The sequence below is a fragment of the Canis aureus genome, chromosome 7 (genome assembly GCF_053574225.1).
Source record: "Canis aureus isolate CA01 chromosome 7, VMU_Caureus_v.1.0, whole genome shotgun sequence".
Taxonomy (NCBI): Eukaryota; Metazoa; Chordata; class Mammalia; order Carnivora; family Canidae; genus Canis; species Canis aureus.
The window spans coordinates 60,977,575-60,996,690 of record NC_135617.1 but is presented as its reverse complement, the minus strand read 5'-3'; the positions used below and the strand labels follow the sequence as shown (position 1 = coordinate 60,996,690).

The 19,116-nt window shown below is 50.8% G+C and overlaps 1 protein-coding gene across 1 annotated transcript in view; it reads left to right on the top strand.

Annotated features, from left to right (window-relative positions):
- Window positions 1-19,116, top strand: part of PTK7 (protein tyrosine kinase 7 (inactive)) — a 63,979-nt gene that overhangs the window by 27,889 nt on the left and 16,974 nt on the right. Inside the window, exons 2-7 of the mRNA XM_077903945.1 lie at window positions 14,154-14,441; window positions 14,922-15,024; window positions 15,368-15,558; window positions 15,651-15,801; window positions 16,926-17,074; window positions 17,325-17,591. Of these exons, the coding sequence (XP_077760071.1) occupies window positions 14,154-14,441; window positions 14,922-15,024; window positions 15,368-15,558; window positions 15,651-15,801; window positions 16,926-17,074; window positions 17,325-17,591 (1,149 nt within the window). The remainder of the gene's footprint in view (window positions 1-14,153; window positions 14,442-14,921; window positions 15,025-15,367; window positions 15,559-15,650; window positions 15,802-16,925; window positions 17,075-17,324; window positions 17,592-19,116) is intronic.

The window sequence follows — 19,116 nt, the reverse complement described above, 5'->3', positions numbered from 1 at the left end:
TCATTGGTAGATCCATTATTTCATTAAGGGTTGTAAAATGGTGATATATGATATTTATCATCTGGAGGCTCCTGTAAAGATAAATCTCCCCTTATTGACTGATTATCCTGAGGTATAGCTATTCAGAAAGGGAATATAGGGACGCCTGGGTGGCTCAGTGATTGAGTGTCTGCCTTTAGCTCAGGTCTTGATCCCAGGGTCCTGGGATCGAGTCCTGCATCAGGCTCCTGGCAGAAGCCAGCTTCTCCCTCTGCCTATGTCTCTGCCTCTCTCTCTGTCTCTCTCATGAATAAATAAATAAAATCTTAAAAAAAAAAAAGGGGAGGGGGACTAGAAATATAAAGCTTGATGCTTAACCAGTTTTTAAAATAATGAGTTGGTTTTTTAGCATCCTTTAGGGGTGACCAATGGAAAGCATCAGACTTTTTATTTATTTTTCTTATTTTTAAGTAATCTCTACATCCAACATGGAGCTCAAACTTAAACCCTGAGATCAAGAGTCGCACGTTCTACTGACTGACCCAGCCAGGTGCCCCTTTTGGGGCTTTTTAAAAATATCATTATTAAGTCATGGATTTTAACTTGGTGTAAGTCCATGTGGTTCTTACCCTTATGGTTGCTTAGTCCCCTCCTTGGCCTGTGGGAGCCTCTTAAAGCTGGCCCTGAACCTCTTGACGTGACCTTCCTAGTCTTTGCTGTTCCTTTGTATTTGATGTTCCAGGCTTGTCTTGTGCATTTCCTGCCCAAGACCTGGAATCAGGCACTTCTCCAGTGAGGAAGGGCATGAATTTCTTAAGATATTGGTCCAGTTTCCAAACCATTTTGCAGGAGGGAATTATTATAATTTATATGCCCACCAACAAAGCACAAAGACCATTTTCTTCATAGACTCACCAGCATTGAGTGCTAGTTAAAAAATCTTTGTGTCCATTTACTAGGTAGAATAACTCATTTTTATTTGCATTTCTTAGATTCCTAGTGCATTGGAATGTTTTCTTTCATTTTTATTTTTTAAGATTTTATTTATTTATTTGAGAGACCGCACAAGCGAGGTGGGGGGTGGTGAGCAGGAGAGGGAGATGCAGGGAGCCAGAGGATGCAGGGCTCAATAACTTGAGCTGAAGTAGACCCTTAACCAACTGAGCCATCCAGGTGCTCCTGGAATGTTTTCTTACATTAATATTTGCTTTGAGAACTCCTCATGTTTGGACCATGTTACTGTTAGAATTTTAGTAGTTATTATGATTAATTTGTAATTCTATATATCAAGACCAGCAGCCCCTCTTCTGTCAATTGCTGGAAATAATTTTCCTAATTTATTGCTTGCCATTGAGAGTTGTTTACAACTTCTATTTTATGTAGTAAAGTATTTTCCTTTATAAAGCATAGAATTTTCCATGCCTCTTTTATTAGGGACTTATGGGATCAGAAAGCTGAAGGCTAATAGTTATCATCAGGTATCAGTTGGCACACAAACTAATGTGTGCTCTCCTCACCTGACTGCAGTTGTGTTCCTTGAGGCCAGACACCTGCCTTCTACCAAGATGGTCTGGATCGTTTCTCACCCTGACAGGCTTGCTCTGATTCTTGCTCATATTTTATTAAGATTTTGTTTATTTGAGAGGGAGGGGATTATGAGTGGGGTGGTGGAGGGGCAGCTGAGCAGGGAGCCTGATGTGGGACTCAATCCCAGGATCCTGAGATCCTGACCTGAGACAAAGGCCAACATTTAACCATCTGAGCCACACAGGTGCCCCTGATTCTTGTTCATATTGAAGATGCCTCTGATTTGAGTAGCTTTGGGAGGGAGAGTGAAGGAAACTTTGGCCACTGCCAATCTGCACATTGCCTGCAAGCCCCTAGGGCAGTGGGCCACAGAATACAAAGCTTCCAGCAATTGGCAGCTCTACAGTGAGGAGTCACCTACACAGGGCAACACCCCTTGAACTGCAGAGCCCCACAGGTTTGTCTCCTGTGATGAGGTGGCTCTAAAGCTCTCTTAGGTAGCAGAACTTAAGGTCTGTTCGGAGAGAACCGCTACTCTCAGGTGGCAGAGATTGGGTGAGTGACAAATCACACAGGGCACTTTGCAGCTCCAAATGGTCTGGATGAGGGGATCCCTGGGTGGCGCAGCGGTTTAGCGCCTGCCTTTGGCCCAAGGCACGATCCTGGAGACCCGGGATCGAATCCCACGTCAGGCTCCCGCTGCATGGAGCCTGCTTCTCCCTCTGCTTATGTCTCTGCCTCTCTCTCTCTCTCTGTCTCTCTCTGTGTATGACTATCATTAAAAAAACAACAAGAACAACAACAAATGGTCTGGATGAGAGGGATGCCAGCGCCAGGTGAGGGATATTTGTGATGGCATGTAGTTCCTAAAATATAAAAAAAATTCTCGAACATAATAATGACAATAAGACTGCGAAGGGCCCAAGCTCACAAAAGTCCTTAATTAATGCATGCCAGGCACTGTTCCCAGCATGCTACATTTATTAACATGTGAATTTACTTTGCACAAGCCTGTGAGGTAGGTAACGTTAGTAGCACCATTGTATACAAAAGTGGAGGCACCGCACAGGGTGGACAGCTTGCCCAAAGACATACACTTGGTAAGTGGGAGTGTAGAAATTGAGTGCAGGCAGCCTGACTCCAGACTCTGGGCTCTTGGCCCATCTCTATCCTTCGTGTACTTCTGAGGCCAAGGAGAGCCTTAAACTCCTGTAGCTCTTCAGCCTTCTTGGAGAGCATTGCATCCTTGTAAAGAGCAGCCAGCTGATTTTACAGATAGGGAAATGAAGGCCTGAAGAACAGAACGACTTGCTTAGAGCCAGGTCTAGGATGCAGGGCTTTGTGCATTTGATAGCTGACATTCATTTGGCACCAAAGTCAAACTCTTGGAACTTCTAGGAACAGGATTACCCTTAGATACAAGCAAAGGAATTGCCTTTTCCCAGTGAGGGGGGGCCAAAACGTAGGAGTTTTACTCAAGACTTTTCTGGGCATCCCTCTGACCTGGCCGGGAGCTCTTGAGGGCTGTGTGGGGGCCTGCTCTTGAGATATGGTCTGAACCCAGGCATGGCCCTTTGTGCAAGTCGAAGGCTTTGCCCTTGTGTGAGGAGCAGCGGACTAAGTTCCAGAAGCACAGGACTGCTTGGTCAGGGGTTCTGGAAGGTAGAGTGGAAATTGCCCCACTGTCTTCTTGCTCCTGGCCTAATGGCTCAGACCATTTTTAGATGTCAGGAAGTATAACAATATGGTACATTTATCTTGGTGAATAATGGATGAGCCCCGGGAAGGTACTGTACTTTTCCTGGTGAATTATTTACCAGAAGCCTCTAATTTGAGGGCTCTCCATTATAAATGGCCTGAATCTGGTATACAGAGAGCCCCTCCCGCCCCCCGCTTCCCCAGGTCTCCCGAGTACAGGCAAGCTATAACCTTTTGTGTCTAGTGAGTGATACACTGAGTAAACCCTGTGGCTCAAGCCAGGGACTGAGTTTGGAGTCTTTAAGGCTGCTGGGAGGGTTGGGGAAGACCTCCCTACTAGAGACACAGGAAGAGACCCACTAGGGGAGGCTGGGGGACATGTGGGGCTGAGCCCTGCTCTAGGCGGGAGGTGGGAGGGGGCCTGTGTATGCCAACATGTGTATATACTCCTGTGCTCTAGGTCTTTGTTTTTCTTGCCCCTTCCTCTGGGTCTCTGCGACTGTTACTCTGTCTGCCCGTATGTCTCTGCCCTTGTCTCTCTACCTGTTCACCTCTCGCCTTCTCCTCTTTCAGGGCCTGGGTCTCTCTCTACTCTCTGCTCATGCCTCTTCTTCTCTAAGACGGCCCACCTCCCTCTGCCTCTCTGTGAGTTGTTAGTCTCTGTCTGTCTCTGTCAATCTCCCTCCAGCCCTCTTTACCTCATTTCCCTGTCTCTATTCATCAGGGTCTACTTGCTTCCCCTCTTCCCTCTCTCCCTCCCTCCCTCCTGTCTCCCGCCCTTCCTCTTTTAACCCCACTCCCCCCTCTCTCCCTCCCTCTCTCCCTCCATACTTTGGAGGTTTGTAAGCACCTACTGGAATGGAGGGACAGCCAGTTCCAGACTTAAGTGAAGCCAGATCTTGGTGCCTTCCAGACCCTGACTCAAAGATCGACAGAGTAGGCATGAAATAAACTTGAGGTCTTTGTCATTTTTTTGGCTATTTTCAACTCAGTTATTGCATCAGCCACTCTTAGGGGCCTTTTTTTTTTTCCTTCAGCTATTTGTGTGTGCTTTATTTATGTTTTATGATGTTTGCTCCCCAAAGCCGGTTATCCCTAAGCTTGAAGCATCTGGTGATGAGTTGCAAGTTTTTGCTGCTTTTAAAAATAACTTACAAGGAATTGTTTCCATTATTCATCAGTTTGTATTTTTTTTCATCTGTTGTTATTGATTTGGGGGTTGAAATATTCATTTTGCCATCGTTAGCCAGAATGCTTTCTCTAAATAGCTGATAAAAAAAAGAAAACCAACAACTCTCTTTTGATTATTTTCTTTAAAAAATAAAATCACCACCAGTGATTTGCAGTAAGAGATTAAATAAAAGAATAAAATTGTACTGTTAGAAAGTTTATATTTAAAGTGGGAAAATGAGGTTTCTAAGGAGTCTAAGAAGTATCTATGATTTTTGTTTTTTTTTTAGTATCTATGGTTTGATTCTAACTCAGCAGCTGGCTTGCCTTCCACTTGCCTCTCTGTCCATGGTTCCCCCTTACCTTGTGACACCAGGCCAGACCCTGTCACATATGAGTAATATTTGAGCAATAGGTCCATGGCTTGCAGGATTTGGGCCCAACTACAAGATAGCCTTCCCCTTCAACATTTTTTCCAGCCAGGCGTGGTAGCAGAGGTGGCTGAGGGGAGAGCTTTTGATGGCAGGAGCAGATCTGTCTTCACAAGGAGGCAGTGGGCCTCATGAACAGTCTTACCCCCACACCTAGAGTCCAGGAGGGCAGCCTTGTCTATTCAAGCCGGTGGTTCTTTCAAGCCTCCTTCCTCAGTCTGGATCCTTTGTGTCCCAGGTTGAGGCCTAAAGCCTGCAACATCCCTTTCTAAGACTCCTCCCTCCCTAGAGAGAAGGGTTGGTTTCCAGAAACAGCTGTTGGTCAGACAGGTGGAGAAGGAAAGGAAAGAAAAGAAGGCTGGGGGAGGGGCGCTTAGTGGATGGCATCTGCTTCTGACTCCTGGGCCCTGCCTTGTGCCCAGGCCTCGAGGGAACAGCCAAGCTGCAGTGTGTGGTGTCCAACGGGGTCTCCTGCAGGCTGCCCAGGGGCACATTCGTTTCCTGCACATGTGTTAGGCATCGCCGCATGTCACCGGCTGTGTGGCAAATGCAGCCCGCTGCCGCAGGCCCTGAGTGGCTCGTGCTTTCCACATCACACATAGCAAAGCGATTTCCTCACATTCCCCACTCTTGTCTGCTGCGGGAAGTGGTTTGCAGAGAGCTTCTAAATATAAAAGGCTGAGACCAACTCTTTTTTTCTTATCCCTTTGAAAGCAGCCTCTTCAGTGACTTTCTGGGTTTCTGGGGAGAATAAAGGGAGGCAGGAGAAGCAGGGGTATGTGTGTATCCCACCAGGCTCCGAGGACACCCAGCAGACAGAGTGGGACCAGGTGTACAGTGGTAGAGGCCAGGGAGCTGGGGGCACACAGGCAAGAGGGTTCGGGCTTCAAGACTAATCTTCAAACTGTGGACAGCTATGTTCATCCACTTACTTGCTTAAAAAAAATAAATTCCCCTGCTTCTTCCCTCCCCAGACCTAACAGTCTGTTCATCTGTTGGGAGAACAGCAGGAGGTGGGAGATGGCCACGGGGAAGGATCTTCAAAACACGGAGCTAAATGGGAAAAAAAAGTCAGAAGCAAAGTGAGAGATAATGCAAGACCACTTACAGGAGTTAAAAGGACCCGCCCTTGAAACAGTAATCACGTTTTACCAGAGCACACACGCAGAGAAAAGGATTTACATTACACACGCTAGAAGGGTTGGGGGAGGGTGTGGATCAAAGGGAATAAGTGAAAGAAGAGAAGCAGCCAGCATGGCATCATCGTGGCAAGAATGCAGGCGGACACAGGAGCAGGGGTAGTTCCGATCCTGCCATCTACTGGGATAGCCTTGACTCCCAATTTCCTCATCAGTAAAATGAGGCTGACCCCTGTCGAGGATTCTTTAGGTCAGAAATCATGTGCCTGTGCACGGGTCCCACAAGAAGCAGGCAGGCAGAGGAGCTAAGGCAGTGCCGTCTAATGGAGCTTTTTGTGGGGACAGAGTAGATTTTACATTTGCACTGTTTGGTATGGTGGCCTCTAGCTAGGTGTAGCTCCTGAGCACTTGAAATGTGCCCATCGCTATAGAGGAAATTCATTTTAATTAAGTTACATTTCAGTGGCTCCATGTGGCTAGTGGCTACCATATTGGACAGAGCTGGTCTAAGGGATATTTCAAGTTTTAGGAGTTGGGGAGGATTTTCTTTCTTTTTTTAAAAAAATACATATTTTATGTATTTATTTGAGAGAGAGAGAGAGAGAGCACAAGCAGGGGGAGAGGGAGAAACAGATCCCCTAAGAACAGGGGAACAACATGGGGCTGTGGAACAACATGGGGCTCAATCCCAGGACCCTGAGATCATGACCTGAGCTGAAGGCAGATGCTTAACCAACGAGCCACCCAGGTGCCTCCAGATGAAGTGGAGGCTGCTCCATCTAAAGGGCAGGAAATCATCTCCTCCCTTCCACAGGGAATTTGGGGTTAACTGCTGTGGCCACTCTGGCTAGGTCTGAGATCTGTGCTTACTGCCTTATCAGCCTCCCAGGGAGGAGGCAGAGACACATAAACAGGGCTCAGAAAGCAGAATCTCACAGAGTTTTCTGAGCCTGTCTTGAAAAGTAATAAACCGAGGCCAGGTCGCACAGGTTGTAAGGTCCTGCTCCCCAGGCTGTCATGGAGTTTCTGCCCTGCCTCTGGAGGAAGGACCACAGGATGCTCAGCAGGCTCACCTGGTGCCGTTCTCTTATTGTCTCACTTTGGTCCCCCCAGAGGCTAGACTCCCTGACCCCTCTGGAGCTGTGAGTGCACTAACTGAACTCCTGAGGTCTTCCTAGGACTGAGCCCTGGCTCATTTCCCAGTGCCCTGGCCCAGCACCTGTGTCGCCTTGCCTGTAAAGTATATTATTTCCACAGGCCTGGATCACCTTATCCAAGGACATTTTAATCTGGGGTCCATGGTTCCCTAGCATGTCTGTTTTTTTTTTTAATTATTATTAAGATTTTATTTATTTATTTGACAGAGAACTAGCACAAGTAGGGTGAGCTGCAACAGGAGAGGGAGAAGAAGTTTCCCCACTGAGCAGGGAGCCTGACATGGGGCTTGATCCCGGGACCTTGGGACCATGACCTGAGCCAAAAGCAGACGCCCAACTGACTGAGCCACCCAGGCGTGCCCTGCTTCTGGGCTTTTTTACTTCCCTGAAAAATATGCAGACTTTTGTGTGTCTATAGCTAATGTCTATTTCATTTGAATATCATTGACTATCCTAGGAATCTGAAAAAGAATCACTAAAATTGGTTCCAGGAGAGGAAACTGAGACCCAGAAAAGAAAAGTAAGTTGGCCAAGATTGAATAAAGGTAGATATAGGACAAGATTGTAGGTCAGATAGAGTCTTCAGTGATGTCATTCCCCCATAAATGCTCATGGGGTATTTACAGTGCCTAGGCACTCTGAGGGACACGGCTGTATCCTATTGGGCATGAATGTCTGCCTTCTCCTCAAGGTTACAGTCTTACTTATTTTTTTTAAAGATTTATTTATTTATTTATGAGAGAGAGAGAGAGAGAGAGAGGCAGAGACACAGGAGGAGGGAGAAGCAGGCTCCATGTCAGGAGTCTGACGTGGGACTCGATCCCGAAACTCCAGGATCGCGCCCTGGGCCAAAGGCAGGCGCCAAACCCCTGAGCCACCCAGGGATCCCCATCTTACTTATTTTTAAAAAGATTTTATTTATTTATTTGACACAGAGAGAGCACAAGCCCCAACTCTGACCTCCCTGCAAAATTCTCTGATGTCCTTTCCTGTACCCTGGGGTATTTCTTTTCTTTTTAATTTTTATTTATTTATTTATTTATTTATTTATTTATTTATTTATTTATTTATTTGTTTTTATTTATTTATTTGAGAGAGAGAGAGAAAGAACAAGCAGGGGGAGCGGCAGGCAGAGGCAGCAGAGGGAGAAGCAGACACCCTGCTGAGCAGGGAGCCCAATGCAGGGCTCTATCCTAGGACCCTAGGACCATGACCTGAAAACCCTAGGCAGATGCTTAACTGACTGAGCCACCCAAACATCCCCTCAAACTTACAGTCTAGCACAGGGGTGCAGCTCACAGCCTCAGCACAGAAGGGAATATCAGGAGTGTCACAGGCAGTGAGCTATCGATGCAGGTTTGTGACCAAGGCAGAGAGGTGATCCTCTGGAGAGGCAGGATGTAAGCTGAGCCCTTGGAATGGGAACAACTTGTCAGAAAGTGGTGCTGGGTCCCTGTTTGCAACCCACAGCTACCTCTGACCTGTACACCTGCCATTTACAGTATCTCTCTTAATCCTTCCAGGCCCTACCCTGCCCTTACCCAATTTGGGCTTTGGGGGCTGGTGGCTGGGATTGGGGAGGGTACTCTGGGGAACGGGCCCTTTGTTCCTATAGCTGCCTTTTGAGCTCTTTGCAGCTAATCCAGTGTTAGGTTTTGGGGACTGTCCCCTTACATCCCCTCTTTTCTTTAATTTTATAGAAAATAAATCTTCCTGGGAAGGAGTAGCAATTGGTTTGGGTCACTCTGCTTGTTAGTGGTTGTATAGAGATTAGAACCCAGGTCTCCTCCCATCATGTTCCTTTGGCCTGATCATACTACCTCACATGGTTGGGTGTTTAATTCATTGCTGCTTCCTTGAAGACAGCCATTTAAGTGTCCCAGGTGTGGCCCTCCCAGCCCCAACAGAAGTCAGGTTGGTTCCAGGGACCAATGGTGTGGCCATTGGCTGGGAAGCGTTTTAAGCCTCTTTGCTGGAGTATTTGTCCCTCTGGCTCAGATGCCACGTGGTGCTGGACACAGGGACCTGCTGTTGCTGTGAGAGGTTGATCTTCCCCCTCCAGGGCCTCCCAGGAGCGGGCAGGACAGGTTTGAGTTGTGGTTTTCATCTAAGGTAGATGAGTTGGCCTGCTAGGTTGTTTCTGTCCTAATCTCTGGTGATTTTGTTCTCTTCCTCTAATCCGGATATGGGAACCTCTCCAGACGTTTATGGTTAAATCCCGGGACAGGAAAGTTCAGCTGGATCCCTTAGCTCTGCTCTCTCCTACGCTGCTCAGAACAAGGACTATGATGGCTTACAGAGGGCTGTGGGGCTCCTGTCCGTGCACCTGGGGCCTTTTGTAGACAGAAGGGGGTAGAAACTTCATGCTCTGCATCTGGGTCTCAGAGTTTGCTGTGGTCCGTTTCAAGTAATTCTCTGAATCCTTATGTTCTGGACTTATCAGAGAGTCTGAGTTCCTGGTGCTAAAACCACACACAATATCTTGGTGGTATACTGGTGTTAGAGAGGGACATTCCAGATCCCCAGATTCACGAACACTACTGAAGCATTTGTGTTTCTGCTGACCTCGGTGAACAGGTGAAGGGTGGGGTAACTACGCTTGCTTTTAATCCATTTGGCTTATTCCTGCAGCAGTTTACATTTGTTCCTCAAAAAAATTACGAATGTATGTGAGCCATGGACTTTTGGGATGGTTCAAGGGCAGGAGAAAGTATGCCGGTCAAATCCTGGAAGACCAAGGGGTCTGCAGTACAGTGTGTTTACCCATTGGGGAGAATGTGTGATGCAGGGACCCTGGTACCCTTGGGGCCTCTTACTTGGTGCCCTTAGAGCTTTTGGACAGAGGGGACTTGTGAGGAGGGCTGTTCTCATGTGGGTGAGGGGGCCTGGGGCTGCTGTGTTTTGTGGAGCATTTGTGCCTCTTGGGTTGAGGACTGCCTCTCCTGACTTGGGCCCTGACCCTGTGGCCCAGAAGGGGCACAGGGTGTCAGCAAACCTCTTCCTCGGGAGTTTCTGTGCCTTGACAGGAGCCACCTCAGCCTGGGCTCTGGGGGCCACCTGGGAGTCAGGGTCTCCCCCCACAGGCACCCAGACTCTGGAGCCAGAGACTGAGTCTTAGGTGTGGAGGAGGCGGCCACTTCTGTGTGGCTGGCAGGCCTTGGGGGTGATCACCCATATGGTCACACACTGTTGTGCAAAATGCCCATGCCGGGGGCCAGCCAGTGTCTTGGTATCTCAGCTTGGTCTTGAGGTGTGTGTCTGAAAGATGGCGTTTTCTTTATTTGGTAAAAGGGAGAGAACATAGAATCAACCCATCAGGTTTGGCAGGTTCTGGGGCCTGTACAGGTCTTGGAGTGTTTTTCCTTGAGCAGCAGGAGGACCAGCCTGAGATGGGTAGTTAAGTGGCCCAGATGGATGCTTGGACCAAAGTAGCTGAAATTACTTCAGAGCAGAAAAACTTCCTGCTGCTCTCTGCTCTCCATAAAATCATGTTTACACATATGTGTGTGCACACATGCACACATAGACACACATGGGTCTCCTGGGCCTGGAGCCCAGAGAGCAGCAAGGAGGGCGGGCAGCAGACCAGACGCTTGCTGGGGGGGCGGGGAGTGGAGTTGGTCTGCTGCCCACACAGCCTTTCTCAGGGGGCTGGGGCCAAGGCATAGGCAGTGTCTGCATAGAGATGGCTGTTGGGGAGCTGAGGAAATGGCTTGGAAAGTGTCCTTATGGGTGTTTGCAGCTCCAGATTTGTTGGGGTTGGCACCTGGCGTGGGCAGACGGCTTCATGAGCCTTCTGCGCCCAGGGGAGCTGCCCTTGTACCTTGTACTTGCTGTGTGCTGCACTGTGGGCTTTGTGTATGCAAACCCACCTGGCCTCACACGGCCTCAGTGGTAGGGCAGGGTCCCCATTTCACAGCACGGAAAAGGGTACAGAGAGGCCAGGCTAAGTCTGGCATTTCTGCCAGGGGCTCCTGGATCTGCACCTGAGCCTTCTGCCCATTTTCCCCTCCAAGCAACACAATAGACGGAGTTCTTCCGCAGGCCATGCACCCTGGGCACGCCTCTGGTTGCCCTCTCAGCAAATATGGGTGCCACGGCCCTGGGCCAGCCTTCCAAAGGCAGCTCAGAGCAGGGGCTGGGTGCATGGAGGAGGCCTGGTGGCTGTTCTCTCTGCCTTTTATAACATCTAAAGTGGGCCCCAGCCAAGCACTAACCAGGACCTGCTGTGAGCTGACGTCAGGACAGAGGGCCCCGCAGGGCCAGCTTTGATGTTTCCCAGGCCCTGTCGTGGGGGCGCAGGAGGCTCTGAGTGGCAGTCTGGGAATGCAGCATCTCTCACCACAGCTACAGAGCAGCCCTCACCCCAGGAGGGGATGCCGGAGGCTGAGCTGGGGTCCCTCTGAGTCATGCCATCTCTTCTTCCAGCTCAGGTTTCTGTGGCCAGTGGTCTGTGGTTCCTGCGAGCCTGTGGCCCCTTCCCTCCATCCCACCCCCACCTGATTATTCCCCTCAAACTTATCTGTTGTGGAGGCTCCTCCCCATCCAGGGTCTGGGAGTGGTCCTGGGCCTCTGGAGGGGGAGCTTCCTAACTTTCTTAAAATGAAAGTCCTTGAGCAGGACGGGTGACAGTGAAAGAAGGAGCAGTAGCTACCGTTCACTGGATTAGTTCTGTCCGAGTCTCTTCACCTGAGTTTCTGCCTTTGTGACTCATGATAGCCTACGAGAGAGGCAGAGGGAGCCAAGGTAGAGATTGTCCATCTTCCTTGCCCAAGGTCAACACCAAGCATGAGGGGCAGGAGTTGAGGCCGACCTGTCTGATTTCACACCCTTAACTAAGGTTCCTCAGCATGAGCGAGACTCCTGTCTCCCTGGGTCTGGAGAAGCTGAGCGGGAAGTGAGGCAGTTCACCTACACTTTGACGGCAGTGGTCTCTCTTTGGCCTTTAAGGAGCATCCTGAAATTCTGGATTGAGGGTCCCAAGAATTTGGTGAGTCACCTTTGTAGAGGCCCCTTGGCACATCAGCCTGAGTCTGCCCATCTGTGTCATGCGAGGCAGTCGGGAAATGTTCCAGACGCCTCCACATTCACCAGTTCTTGCCCCACACTTCCTTTAAGGTTACCTCAGTCAGCCAGTTAGCTGAGCGGCTTTGTGTGTCTGGCACTGTCTACAAGAGGGCTGTCTGCCTCTTCACCTGGCTGTGGGGACTGAGCCCCATTGTGGAATCAGCCATTTCCAGGTTAGTTGAGTTTGTGGACAGAGCTAGGAAGAGCGTGGGGCTAGGAATTGGCTTCCTTGGGTCATGGTCAAAGTAGCTGTTTGATTTTGGGCAAATCCTTACGTTTCCCTGGACCTGAGTTTACCTCTCTTTTCTACAAAGGGGTTGTGCCAAGTTGCCTGGTGAGGGCAGGGCCACATTCCTGTGTGGTGATTGGAAGTGAGTGGGGGTGTTTAGAATGTCAGGGTGACTGAGGATGTGCTTTTAGCAGGGCCCAGAGGACAGATTTGTTAACTTGCAGAGTGGGTGGGATGGACCAGCATCGAAGGCAATTGTCCCACCTTGAGAGTTGGGAGTGCCCCACTGAGAAGTAGTGGAGGTAGCTCTGGGCCCTTTCCAGCTCCATGGCTGTCTTGTGGGGTGGCACCTTTGAGGAGGTTGGGAGATGGACCAACACCAGGGCAGCCCCTCATCTGGACCTCACTCTGAGAGATTCTAGACTTATCTTGATGCTGACTTTAGGAGGAGCCTAGCTCTTACACCCTAAAGAACCAAACTACCATCTGGGGCTTGGAACAGCACTCTTTGGGCCACTATTGGCCTCCATCGGTTTGGGAAGGGAATAGTAGGACACCCCCCCCCCCCCCCCCCTTAGCCTCTTGCCTACCAGGGCCACTTTGGTCAGAGGCAGAGCTGGCTTCTTCATGTAGGTGCCCCAGGAAGCCTGTTTCTTCTTCCTGGAGGAGCTGCATGTCCTCTTCTGTGTCGTCACCCACCCCTGGCAAGTGGGCTGGTGTTCCAGGCTCAGCAGCTCGGGGCCTCTGCAGGGCGCCCACATGGGCCAGGAACAAAGCCCGGTGTGTTAACTCCTGTTGTCACCATGCCACCTGCCCAGCCCTGCCCTCCGCCTCCTCAACCCATCTGCTGCTCAGGACAGGTTTCTCCCTCTCCCTCTGCTCCTACTGGCTATGGTTCCACCTTTGCTTGCAGGGTTCCCCTTCTCTGTGGGTGCTCTCCAGCCTCAGCTAGGGCTGAACTATTGGGGTGCAGGAGGGGGAATGGATTCAGGTGAAAACCTGGAACCACTGGGCTCCTCTCTCAGCACAGACAAGCCAGCCATGGCCAGACACATTGTTAGGGATAGAGGGTAGGATGTGAGGGTGGCTCTGGCATGTCTTTGGCAATAGCCCCAGATCTAGAGAATATTGGCTTCTCCTGTGGTGGAGTGGGTTGTCCCAAAGAAGTCCTTGGGGGATGCTGGGCTGCGGAACATCTATGGGTAGAATTCAAAGCCACCTCCGATGCCGGACCCTCAGTGGGGCTGTGAGTGTGAGTAATCCTTCCGAGATGCTCTATGGATCATGACTTAACTCTGCTCAACATCCTGGATTCTGAAGATTGGTGGGGAGGGCTGCCTGCTAATGTCCTCTGTTCCTCAGTCCAGCCTCAGGACCCGCAGGTCTGAGGCTTCTTATACAGACTGTCAGGTGTCCCTCCCCCTCCCCCCAAACCTTGGAACTCCCGCTCTTTTCTGTGCTCTAGAGGCACTGGCTGGGCATGAGCCTCTCCGTGTTCTGTACAACCGCCCTGTGCCCCCTACTGACAGGTATGTGTTGCGTCTTTGTATCCTGCAGAGCACCCAGCATAGTTGAAGAGTTTCTCAATGGATACTTGGCAATTGTGGTCCCCAGTCCTTCTCTCCTGCACGTCCTTGGACACCTCTCCTGTGCAGAGCCCCTTTCCTCCTCCAGCGCACAGCGTGACGGGTGACCTGTGTTAGGACAGTGGCTCTAGCTCCTCCTGACTGTGACTCTCCCGTGGTCCTATGTGCAGGTGCCCAGGCGGCCATTGTCTTCATCAAGGAGCCATCCTCCCAGGACGCATTGCAGGGACGCCGGGCGCTGCTCCGCTGTGAGGTCGAGGCTCCAGGCCCTGTGCATGTGCACTGGCTGCTGAACGGGGCCCCTGTCCAGGACACCGAGAGGCGTTTCACCCAGGGCAGCAGCCTGAGCTTCGCGGCCGTCGATCGGCTGCAGGACTCTGGAGCCTTCCAGTGCGTGGCCCGGGACGACAGCACTGGAGAGGAGGCCCGCAGTGCCAACGCCTCCTTCAACATCAAATGTGAGAGGTGGTGGGGGTAGAAGGTGCTGTGCTTGCTCCCTGCTGGTCCCTCCCTTACTGAGCCCTGTGGGACCCCTCCTTTCCCTCAGCTTCTCCCATTTCCAATTGAATGGGGCAGGGAGAAGGCAATTGTGGTTAGTTCTTTCTGCATGTGAAGGGAAGAAAAGTTTTGTTTTTTCCAAATCTAGGACCTTCAACCTGCTGGATGCTTTTGCAGATGGCTAGAGCAGCAAGGCAGCTCAGGGCTGACCTGCCACAGACCGGGTGGACACTCTGCTTCTGGTCCCCTACCCGCCCCCACCAGCCCCCCAACTCGTGTGTAGCCCTGGCCTCAGCTCTGCAGGGCTTTTCTCTGCACTGTCTCTTGGCTCCAGAGGCTCCTACAGGATGTGTCCTTTTCTGCTTTTCTTCCTTCCCTCTGCCCTCTGCTCTGCTTACTCTGCTCTGCCCCTCACTCTGCAACCATGGCCTCTGCTGCAGGGATTGAGACCGGTCCTGTGGTCCTGAAGTATCCAGCCTCAGAAGCTGAGATCCAGCCACAGACCCAGGTCACACTGCGTTGTCACATTGATGGGCACCCTCGGTAAGGAGCTGGCTTTGGGGCTGGGAGTGGAGAGGGTTCTTCTAGACAAGTAGGGCTATATCCCCTGAAACCTGGGCCCTATTCAGATGCACCTCACTTCATTCTGTGACCATTCCTAGTGACCCCAGGAGGAGCATTGTTGTGCTGCTGAATGATCCTGGATTCTGGGAGCTGAGAGTTGTAGAAACTCAACCCGATTATGCCCCTGAATTGTTGTGTGCCATTGTGCAAGTCACTCCCCCTCCTGGGCCTTGTTTTCCCCATTCCCTCTGATTCTGCATCTTGTCCACTGGCCACCTGAGTACCCCCTACTTCCCTGTTGCTGACCCCCTCGGTCCCGCAGGCCTACCTACCAGTGGTTCCGAGATGGGAGCCCTCTCTCTGATGGTCAGAGCAATCACACAGTCAGCAGCAAGGAGCGAAACCTGACCCTCCGGCCGGCCAGCCCTGAGCATAGTGGACTTTACTCCTGCTGTGCCCAAAATGCCTTTGGCCAGACCTGCAGCAGCCACAACTTCACCTTGAGCATTGCTGGTGAGCCTGGGGTGGGGATGGAAGAGGTGCAGCAAGGATGGGGGGGCCTCACTACTTTGCGTGTTCACATACTTGTGCTTCTCCCACTCCAGACGAGAGCTTTGCCAGGGTGGTGCTGGCGCCTCAGGACTTGGTCGTGGCGAGGAATGAGGAAGCCATGTTCCACTGTCAGTTCTCAGCCCAGCCACCCCCAAGCCTGCAGTGGGTCTTTGAAGATGATACTCCCATCACGAACCGCAGCCGGTAAGTCACCTGGCAAGGGATCTTCTAGTATGGTGGTACAGGTTGTGTACTGCCGGGGTACATTCTTTACAGACATCATGTATCAATAACATGTATTACTTCAAATTGCCAGCAGATGGCAGTAGAATGTCTTGCTGCTACAAAATGAGTTCAACAAAGGGAAATTTCCAGGAAGGGCATCTTTTTCCAGTTTGCACAAAGGCACTGTATGAGCTAGTGGTGGCTCTTTTCTCTTTATTTATTTATTCATGAGAGATACACAGAGAGAGAGAGAGAGAGAGAGGCAGAGACACAGGCAGAGGGAGAAGCAGGCTCCATCCTGGGACCCTGGGATCACGCCCTGGGCCGAAGGCAGCCACTAAACCACTGAGCCACCCAGGGATCCCATTCTCTTCCTACTCCCCTCCTGCCTATATGGGTCTTCTGGGATGGGGAGTAGAGATCCAGGGTTGGAGGGACACAGAGGACCTGGAGACCATGGATGGTAAGGTAACCTTACACATATGTGTACACACACACACACTTTTTGGAGGAAGCAAACACTTCCAGAAAGTTCTGGGTGGTGCCGGCTCCTTTATCTGGACTTTTGTCCTTACCTGGGGCCCTATGAGAGTAGAGAGCACTTTGTGGTGTCCAGCGTGGCCTTGGTCCTTGGGGGTGTGGCTCCCTAGGCTAGGGGCTTGGATCCCACCTGGCTTCAGGCCTGAAGATAGATAACCAGTAGTTCATCTGGTGTGGCTGAGGAGCTTCTGACTGCTGGGGCTCGGTGACTCACTGGCAGACTTGTCTTAACCCTGCAGGGAGATGGCCCTATGTCTCCACAGTTACATACTGTTGATGGCTTGCTGTCTCTCACTGACACACTGTTGCTCACCTTGCTGCCCTAAAAGCTGAGTCTCCTATAGATGGAACACACTTGCACACACCCATGAATGAGTATGCGTGTGCACATGTACACACACACACACACCCCAGTTGACATGCTGGCTTCCTTCTCTCTGTCCTATTCCTGGCTGATTCTTCCTACATCTCTGACCTTTGCAGCCTGGGGTTCCGTCTCATGATCCCTTCCAGAAGGAGGCCAGGGGACCATTTCTTCCAAATAGCACTTCTCCTCTTTGCAGGCCTCCACACCTCCGCAGAGCCACTGTATTTGCCAACGGGTCCCTGCTGCTGACCCAGGTCCGGCCTCGCAATGCAGGAATCTACCGCTGCATAGGCCAGGGACAGAGGGGCCCTCCTGTTGTCCTTGAGGCCACGCTTCACTTGGCAGGTGGGTCCCTGGGTCTGGGGCGCCGAAGGAGGGGCTGCCTTCAACATTGTTGGCACACAGAGTCTTAGGTTCCTGATTTCACTCAGGAAGCAGCTTGGTGGGCAGAGAGGAAGAGGATGCTGGAAGCAGAAAGAGATGCAGTTTTTTAGGGGTTTGTGCTAGAAAGGGCCAAAGCTTGCTATGGGAGAGCATGAGGAACCTTGAGATCCACAGTAATCGGGTTGTTTGCTTCCTGCTCCCCTCCCTGCAGAGATTGAAGACATGCTACCCTTTGAGCCACGGGTATTCACAGCTGGCAGTGAGGAGCGTGTGGCCTGCTTGCCCCCCCAGGGTCTGCCAGAGCCCAGTGTATGGTGGGAGCATGCAGGAGCCCGGCTACCCACCCATGGCAGAGTCTTCCAAGAGGGCCATGAACTGGTGTTTGCTGGTACCGCCGAGAGTGATGCTGGTGTCTACACCTGCCATGCAGCCAACCTGGCTGGTCAGCGGCGACAAGATGTCAATATCACTGTGGCCAGTGAGTACCTTTGCCCTGAGGCACAAGGCGAGGTGGATGGGAGCCCAGGTCCCATGATGAGGCCTTGGTCTCTGGGTGTGATGTGCAGAGGCTTCCCTGTGCTCACCTGAGGTCCTCTCAGCTCTGGGTTCTGCATGCTTGGGACCCAGTCAGCTGCTGGAAGGTGATGCTGAGGTAGACCATGAAAAGCCAGGCACAGAAGTTGGGGTAACAACCCACACAGAAAAACAGTCCTCTGGCTGCAGAGCAAGAGCAGGAGACAGGGATTCTAGAGACCCAGTTTCCACTCTTTGCCCAGTGCATGGAGTGACAGAGCAAGCTACCTGCTATGCCAGGGTTCAGTCTCCTCATTCATAATGTGGAGCTAATAACCTACTATCTACCCTATAAGGTGGTCAGGAAGATCAAATGTACTTGCAATCAGCTGGTTGGTCAGCTGGTCGTTGGCTAGCTATTCCCTGGTGTCCTCATTTGCATGTCTCAAAGTTGACTGAGGATGTATCTACTGGGGTGCCTCAGGTATCTCTCCCACGGCTGCCCCAGTATGCCAGCTTGGACCTCTTAACACACAGGTGCAAGTGCAGTGGATGCTGCAAGCCTTCTCAAGGCATCAGCTCAGCAGTCGTACAGTGTTACTTCCACTGTGTTCTGTGTTGGACCAGGCCAGCCACCGGCCACCCAGACTCTAGGCAGTAGAGAAATAGACTGTCTCTTGATGGGGAAAGTGGCAACAGCACAACGCAAAGAAACAAGGGATGAGAGAATCATTTACAACCATCTTTGCAAGCAATCTGCCACACCAAGTCAGAAAGGAAGTCTTTTTTTGGGTTTTGAGTTGGAGAGTGACATTCTCAAAAGATCGCTCTTAGCTGTTCTGAGAAGACCAGAGTGTTAGGGGCAGAGTTGAGACAGGGAGCCCAGTTAGTAGATGATTGTAATCATCCAGGGGAGGTGTTGAAGGGCTTAGAACAGAAGTGGTAGCAGTGGAAGTGAGAGAGGTGGTCAAATTCAGGATTTTTTGGGAGCTAAAGTAGATAGGATTTGTGTAGAATGGATGTGATGGGAGGGGGCTGTAGAGAGGGAAGTCAAGGTCAGGTTTTGGCCTCTGCTGTTGGCTGCATAGTGGCAATGTTTACTGAGATAGGAAGAACTGGGATGAGCAGGTTCCAGGGGAGTTCACTTGTTCTTTTTTGTACATATAAAGCTCAAGATGCCTGTTGGATATTTAATTGGAGATGCTGGCAGGCAATTGGGTTTGCAAGTTTGAAGCTCATGGTGGGGGAAGGTCAGGGGTCAGGATATAGGTTGGGAATCATTCACTTATATGGCATCAAAGGCCATGGACTGGTTGAGATCATTCAGGGAATAAGTATGGCTAAATCAGAACAGGGATCTGAGGACTGAGCCTTGGAGCATTTCAGCATAATAAAAAGATCAAGGAGTCATATGGACCAGGGATTTGAATCCTATTTATCAGGCGTTAGCCTATTACCATTACTTCTTTAAACCTCTGTCTTCTCAGCTG